The 8,653-nt window shown below is 38.6% G+C and overlaps 1 protein-coding gene across 1 annotated transcript in view; it reads left to right on the plus strand.

Moving 5' to 3' along the window:
• Positions 1-1,221, plus strand: part of LOC106838994 (uncharacterized) — a 55,220-nt gene extending 53,999 nt beyond the window's left edge. Inside the window, exon 3 of the mRNA XM_070514561.1 lies at positions 1,074-1,221. Within this exon, the coding sequence (XP_070370662.1) occupies positions 1,074-1,140 (67 nt within the window). The 3' untranslated portion in view covers positions 1,141-1,221. The remainder of the gene's footprint in view (positions 1-1,073) is intronic.
• Positions 1,222-8,653: the final 7,432 nt, after the last annotated feature.

Raw genomic sequence — 8,653 nt, forward strand, 5'->3', positions numbered from 1 at the left:
AAGCCAAATGCATAGAGATGGAGAGCAGATCAGTGGTAGCCAGGAGCTGGGAGAAGGGAGAATGGAGAGTGACTGCTGAGTGGGCATTAGGTTTGCTTTTGGTGTGATAAAAATGTCTGGAACCATATAGAGATGATGGTTGTACAACATTTTGAATATGCTAAATGCCATTGAAATGTAGTCTTGAAATGGTTGAAATGCTAAATTTTGTGTTGTGTGTATCTACCACCAAAAAGTATGTGGTGTGATTCAGAAAAATCACATATATATGTCTCTCAACTATAAAATTCTATGATTCGACCTATGACTCTATTTCCACTTTAGTTCTGTCTTAAACATTAAGGCTTTGAGTGTCAGAAAAGCTTTGGTTTATTGCTTTCACACTAAGGAACATTTATTAATGTATAAGTAAGCTTAGAATTAAAAGGTCTAGCGACATCCATCTATATCAATTGGAAGGTTTCCAAACATGTTTGTGTAAGTGTGTGTGTGTGTGTTTGTGTATGAATATATAACAACTGTATATAATTTATATACTATATATAGTAACATCTTGAGATGATGACTCATCTTGAGATGAGCATGAGAATCATAGTCTTAAGCTTTCAGAGAAAAGCCATCGACATTACTAATGCATAAGAAGATTGAATTTGTGAGAAGAGATGAAAAGAATAGGGATCAAAGGGATCAACTTGTCTAGTGGAGAATAAATGGAACACTGATTTAATAGCTCGTATCAAGTACTGCATTTGACATAACAGCTTGAGGAAGTGAAAGAATACCGTAGTATTTAAAGACTAGAAAAAATGCTGGATTTTTATGGTTGTTTTGTTTTCTTTCTCAGAGACATTTTAGTAAGCAGCTTCAAAACATTGGAGGGCAGGGGGGTGGGTGAAATTGTGGTGGTTTTGCAGTAGTAGCTGCTGAGAGAGGCAGATAGCGAAGGATCTGTGCCATCTGTGCCATCCTTACCTTGTAAAGTTACAATGATTTTGGTAGTTTAATAAAGATAGAAAAGGGAATTATTCTCACATCTTCCTAAATATTGACATGCCTTTGGCATTTCTCTGCAGGGGTGTCAGGAGAAGACTGTGGCAGCCAAGGGGCAATAGACACACGGGATTGATGCCAAGATTGTAGAAGAGAGAAGCTTCTGTAGAGTCAGAGATGATAAATACTGCAACGACACTTAAAAACTTGTTATCCTTGGAAACCTTTAAAGAGAATACATTCTAATCCATGAAAAGCAATTTCATTATCATTTTGCTTGAGAAGAATGAATGGATTAGACGACCACTCAAATTTCATTTAAGTGTAGTAGGAGAACCATGGTTTTCTGATCCTCACTCTAAGTTCATCAAGTCTTAGAAACAGAAGTGCTCTTGAGACACGATTTAATCCTTCAACAGTCTACTTAATTGTATCCCCTTTTGTAGATAGGTAGTGACCACCCAGTTACTAACACAGTTCCAAGACAATCAGTAGCATGATTATAGGTGGCACGCACGTTTTACACCTTCAGACAGGAACACAAAATCCAGCCTCAGCCTGAGAAACGGTGTGAAAGCAGCATCAATACAGCGAAATCTCTGCTCTGTGCAGTGTGGGAGCCGCTAGGCTAAAGACAGCCCCAGGGGACCTTCCTGCTGAGCAGAATGAATTGTGCTCCCACAACGTTGTCAACACTTGGGTTAAACATAAAAATAAATAAATTAAATGTAAATAAAGAACTCTAAAGTAATATTTACTTAAAACTAAAATAAAGAAAGAACTTCTCTGTTGACCACATTGTATATTAGATATCCTGAAAATCCATTCAGCTACCAAACACTTAAAATGCTGGATTTTTTTTTTAAAAGTACATCTTTCTAAATGCCCAGCTGAGCTAGCCAGAAAGTGAGGGAAAAGTCAAAAGTCAAAAACTGTGGCAAAGAAGAAATCTAGTGCAGTAGGCAACCACTGAAGCCATGGCTGCTCTGAGCACCCTCCATCCTCAGTGACCTAGAAGTGAACCCCACACACGGTGCTGGTGGTGGAGGCGGTGCACTCAGGAGATGATGCTGTGCACCAAGACAAACAAGAGATTCGGATTAGACATCCTGTTACAAAGCCAGAACCCCTGAAGGGCGACGCCCATGCTTAAAGCGTGAACTGTATAAATAAAGAAACTTGCCTCCCACAGACCTGGCTCTAGAGGGAGAGGGAAAAACTACTGATCTGGGTTTGAAGCCAGAATTCTCACTACCTAGTTCCACCCCCAAAATTAGAATTTAGTTTGAAAAGATTCTGAATTGGAGGATCCTTTTCTATGTCTAACAAAAACAAACAAACCAAAAACTGAAAATAACACAAATATACATGGAAACTTCCCAGGAAAAAAGAACATTAAATGCAGACCTCAAAGTGAAAAAAAGTACCAACAAATGTGAACTCACGATAAGAGAAAATTTACAAATAGATAAGGAACAAAAGCCAACATAAGAGAAAGAATGAATAATGGACCTGTAAAATGTTCAAGAATCAGAATGATCAGATGCAAAATATAAAGTGCATTTGTGTAATATGTCTAAGGAAAGAAAAAAGAAAAAAAAATCTTTAAGAGATCATCAAAAATGAGCAGGCACAGGTGCTGCTTCTGGTAATAAGCAATATTCTGGTGGATTATCTTGATCTGGGCTGACCCTACTGCAGACCACAATTATAAGCCCTGTACAAAGTACTACTTGAAACAGCAGTTATTTGAAGGCATGGGCGTAAGGTAAAAGCAAGCAGAAACTTGAGCGGAATCATCTTTGAAAAGAGAGGACACAGAGATTTCCGTTTGTAAGGATTGTTTCCAGTCTAGCGATGGGGAGTTGCAACTGAAGCAGAAAACCAGTGTCTTGCTGGCTATAGAAGCTGATGGATGCATTTAGGCACTACCCTAACGACTGGAATGTGAGGGGGACACGCTGACAAGGAGGGCTCTACAGAGTGGAAGCCCTAAAAATCTACATCCAAATCCTCGGTTGACCCTTGAATTATGCAACCGTGGGAGAGATTACAAGGAAATCAAAGAGCTAAAGGGCTGAGAGAACTGAGCTGCTGCCAAATGCAAGGAAAGCAGAGCTCCTAGGCTCAGTTCAGCCAAATGAACTCATTCCTAAAAAAAAAAGAGCAAGCCTTTTCAGAGGCCAATAATAAAATTCAATCTCTATAATGGATTGTCCACAAAGTTCAGTATAAAATTTAAAAATTGCTAGATATGTGAAGAAATAGAAAATGTGTTCATAGTCGAGGGAGAAGGGAGTCGACAGAAACAGACTCTAACATAACACAGAAGTTAGTCAGTAGATGAGGACTCCACAGAAGTTACAACAAACATATTCAAAAACTAAAGAAAAACCAGAGTCACAACGAAGGAACAGATAGGGCATCTCCACAGAAAAATGGAAATTAAAAAACAAGCAAACAAAAGAACCAAATGGAAATTCATTAACTGAAAAGTTCCACAATCTGAAAAAAATATTCACTGACGGGCGTAACAACAAATTGGAGGTGGCAGAAGGAAGGGTTAGTAAAGTCGAAGTTACAGCAGTAGAAATGATGATCTGAGAAACACAGAGAAAATTATAAGGAAAAAGTGACCTATGGACCAATATGATGTAGTCCTAAGATAAGTACAATTAGAGTCTCAAAAGAAGAGGGAGACAATAAAGCAGAAAAATTATTTGAAAAGAAATTACTAAAAAGCCTGTATTTATTGAAAATGTAAATTTTCAGATTTAAAGGCTCAGTGAATCCTATGCATGATAAATACAAAGAAAATGACATCTATGCATATCACTGGAAAATGACTGAAAACCAAAGACAAAAAGAAATTGTTGAAAGCAATCACAAGTAATAACAGACAGTGGAACACAAGTTCAAATGACATCAGCCTCTCAGAAACAATTCAATCCAGAAGAAAATGTGACAAGTTCTTCAATGTCTGTAAGGAAAACTGGTCAACCTGTATGTCTACGTCCAGCAAAAATATCTTTAAAAAATGAAGGGAAATAAATGCATTTTCAGATAAAAGAGCTTTTGTTAACAAATTTATTATGGATTAATTCTGAAGCTACTATCTTTGTATTGTCTGCTTGTGCAAATGAGTAAATACTTTGAGGATAATGGGAGCCGAACTTGTCACTATTCAAGAAGGGATTTATAAATAGGAAAGAAAAAGTGCTGGAAGGTACCCAGTGGTATTGAATTGAAATTAGTGTAATCACAGTGAAGTCACTTTACACAGACACACACATTCTAAGCTCTGTCGCTGAGCACCCTGAGAAGCAATGACACACCAGTAGCGATAAGGGCATCTAGCATCCTGCATTGGCTTGTAAATACCATTCTTTCCAAAAGTAATCAGTGCTTCTGGGAGAAAAAGAGGCTTCAATGACCAGGACAGGGAAAGTGCTTCGTGACTTTGTAACATCTTCTTTCAGCAGAAAGTAAGAAACTGGCAAAACACCAAAATGATGAGGACGTATCAAAAGGACATAGGGACCATCTGGAATTTGTTCTTGTCAAAGAATTGGATTTCTGTTTCAATGATTTTATCTACTTTTTGTTTTCAATTTTATTGATTTCTCTTATCTCTATCATTTCATTCCTTCTGCTTGCTTTGGATTTATTTTGCTCTTCTTGTTTTAGGCTCTGGAAGTGGGAGCTTAGATGAATGATTTGAGGCTTTCCTCTTTTCTAATGTGTGGATTTTAGTGAGATTAATTTCCCTATCAGACCTGCTTTAGTTGCATACTACAAGTTTTGATATGCTTTATTTTTCTTTTCATTCAGTGAAATTTATTTTTTACTTTCCTTGATAGTTCCTTTTTGACTCATGGACTATTTAGAAGTCTGTTGCTTAGTTTCCAAGAGTTTGACTTTTCCTGTTATCTTTCTGTTAATGATTTCTGGTTTGATTCAATTGTGGTCAGAAATCATACTCTTTAAGATTTCGATTCTTTTAAATTTGTTAAGGTTTGTTTTATGGTCCAGAATGTGGTTAATCTTGGTGTACATTCTACGGCTACTTAAAATGAATTTCTCTGTGCTGTTTTTGGGTGGAATGTTCTGTAAATATTTATTGGATCCTTTCAGTTAATGATTTTTGTGAAGCAGATACTTTACCCAGATTTCCTTAGTTTTTACGTACTGTCCTTTTTGTCCCAGGATCCCATCCATGACACCACATCACATTAGTCATTATATCTCCTGAGGCTCCTCTTGGCTGTGACTGTTTCTTAGACTTTCCCTGATTTTGATGACCTCAAAAGTTTTGAGGAGTGCTGATCAGGTATTTTGTAGAATCTCCCTCAATTGGGATTCATTTTTCTCATGATCAGATTGGATCTATGTGTTCTTGGGAGGAAGGACACAGAAGTAAAATATCACTCTCGTTATGTCATATCAAAGGTACATACTATCAACATGACGTTGTTGTGATGAGCTCGACCGCTTGGCTGAAGCGGTGTTGAACAGACTTCACTGTAGAGTTGCACTCTCTCCCTTTCCGTCCTGTGCTCTTTGAAATAAAGTCACTGTGCATGGCCCACATTTAAGGACTGGGAATTATGCTCCAGCTACTTGAAAGTAAATTATTTGGAATTCTTCTACATGAGAGATTTCTCTCTTTTCCCCACATATTTATTTATTCCGTCGTTTATTTATATCAGTATGGACTTATGGACATTTATTTTATATTTTGGGCCATAATCCAATACTACCTTATTTGTTTTGTTGCTCAATTCTTCCAGCTTTGGGCATTGGGCCCTCTTTAGGTTGTCTGTGCCTCTTTGACATGCTTTCTGTTTTACTTTCTTAGAGCTGCTGTAACAAAGTACCAAAAACTTGGTAGCTTGACACAACAGAACTGTATTCTCTCTCAGTCTGGAAGCCAGACGTTTGAAAGCAGGGTGTTGGCATGGCTGTGCCCTCTCTGAAAGCTGTAAGGAAGAATCCTCCTTGTCTCTTCCAGCTTCTGGTGGCCACTGGCTATTCTTGGCATTTTTTGGCTTGGAGACTCATCACTCTCTTGCTCGTCTCTGTCTTCACATGGCGTTCTCCTCTCTGTGTCTCTGTGTGCCTTTTCTTCTCATAAGGACACCAGTCATTGGACTTAAGACCCACCTTATTTCAGTATGACCGCATCTTAAGTATTTTCAGATCTACAAACCCTATTTCAAAATAAGGTCACATTCTTATGCTCTGTGTAAACATGAATTTTGGAGAGACACTATTTAACTTACTGCACCATCGTCACTGTGGAATTTTTTCTTGAGGATTTCCTAATATTCTGAAATTATAAGATACTTCAGGATCATGTTGTATATTTCCTGGTCCAGTCCTAGAATCAGCTATTTCCCCATGAAATGCTAGATTTTATTTTATTGGAGAATGCTCTAGAAACCAAGACATGGGTGCTAGGTGTGGTTCTGGTTATTGGGGTGGTGTCGTATCTAGGTCCTTTCAGTTGGCAGCACAAGGAAATATGTCTGTTTATACTAAACAGTGCGTACACCTTAAATATTCTATAACAATTTACATGTACATTAAGCTAAAAATGAATGCATACTAATGTCTCCAACTCTAACTCACTGCCCATGGATCACCCTAGCCTTCTCCTCTTGCTTACCTGTGACATCCTATTCTAACGGTGAGAACCTGGCTCCCACCTTCCACCACCAACTTGCTTAATTGCTCATTCCAGTGCACATCTATAGCGGGATCAGAACTGTTAACCCATACCTCATCGAAAACAATTTTATCAACTCAAGTAAACCACCTTTCCCCTCTCTGCTCTCCTTCATTAAAGTTGTTTTATACATTTGAGATACAATTAGATTGTGCTGTCACCTTGTGAATTCCACCCTAGGTTCTCTACCTTTCCTATGACTTCTCAGTGTCTTCCTCAATTGCAGCAATAGCCTGGGCAAAGGCCGTCCTCAGGTGGTAGAACTTAAGAGCTGCTAACTCCTTGCTCCATTGGTTGGACCAAAGAGGTGGTGTTTGGAGGGAGAAAGACCACTTTGATATTTTATTGGGATGAAGGTCACCAATTAAAGGAGGACACTGGGAGCATTATCAACAACAAGCAAAATCTTGAAATATATGTTATTCTCCAAACAGTACTTCTTCATTTCACTGGCATAGCAATTCAGGAGGGCATCTTGGAAGAGGAGCTGGTTCATCTATGACTTATTATTGCTCCTGTAGTACACTGGCAGTGTGCCCTTATTAATATGTTTGAAGGCCCTGGGCTTCTCCCTGTGCCAGATCATAAAGGGTTTGAATTTGTAGCCTGCAACGTTGCCCCCAAGAAAGTCTGCTATCCTGTCCTTTAAAGCTTTGACACTTCGCATTGACTTAGTCTTGTTATGGATGAAAGTCCTTTCAGGCATCTGTTTCCAGAATAGGGAGCTTCCATCCATAGTGAATATTTGCTCTGGCAAGGAATTTTCCTCCACAATCAGCTTACCTAGAATTTCCAAAACTTCTTCAGCTGCTGTCACATCAGCACTCGCAGACTCAGCACTTTCACATGATGTAATGAATAATGACTCCTGAATCGTTTAAACCACCCAGAGCTAGCAGTGAATTCAACATCATAGTCAGGTCTGACCTTTTCTTTCAACATTGCAGGCAGACTTTTTGCTTTGACTACGGTCATCACGGTGCTGAGAGGGATACGATTCTGTGTCTGGTCTTCAATCCAGGTCATTAGAAGATTCTCCACGTCTGATCTAGGCCCCTCTTGAATTTCTGTTAGTCTCATTGCCTTCAATGAAGCAGATCCTTAAACAGACTCCCTCACTTTGTCCTTGTTCCTCAGGATCATAGCCCTGGTGGAACAGGACATCCTGACTGGTGAGCAATAACCATCACTGATTTTCCACCTTTGTAGTCCTTAATCACTTTTAATTTTGTTTCCAGGTCAATCACTCAATGTGGTCTCTCAGTGGGAAGTAGCAGTGAATTTTGTCTACTTAAGGGCCTTGAGATTAAATCAACTACAGGAGAAAATGATGCAATCAAGAGAGGTGGTAAACACAGGATGTATGAGGCTGCTGCCAGTGTAACACAGCATATTGTTTTACAGTAAACTTTTTTGCTTATAAGTAGAAAGAGTACACTTCAACAGTAAAAAGTACAGTATAGTAAATATGTAAACCCGTAACATAGTCACTTATTATCCAGTATTAGGTACTGTACACAATTGCATGTGATATACTTTTATACGACTGGCAGTGCAGTAGGTTTGTCTACACCAGCATCACCACAAACACTTGGGTAACGTTTTGTGCTATGACATTGTGATGGCTATGACATCATGATGGCTATGACATCACAGGTGATAGGAATTTTTCAGCTCTATTATAGTATTATGGGACCACCATTGTATATGCAATTCATCACTGACTGAAACTTCATTTTGCAGTACATGACTGTATATGCTGTCTTCAAGAGACCCTTTAGATTCAAAGTTACAAGTAAGTGGAGGTAGAAGGATAGAAAGGATATACCACACAAATAGTGACCAAAAGAGAGCTGGAGTGGCCATACTAATATCAGACAAAATAGACTTCAAGACAAAAAAAATGTTACCAGAGACAAAGAAGGACATTTTATA

The sequence above is a fragment of the Equus asinus genome, chromosome 8 (assembly GCF_041296235.1).
Source record: "Equus asinus isolate D_3611 breed Donkey chromosome 8, EquAss-T2T_v2, whole genome shotgun sequence".
In the NCBI taxonomy this organism is placed as follows: Eukaryota; Metazoa; Chordata; class Mammalia; order Perissodactyla; family Equidae; genus Equus; species Equus asinus.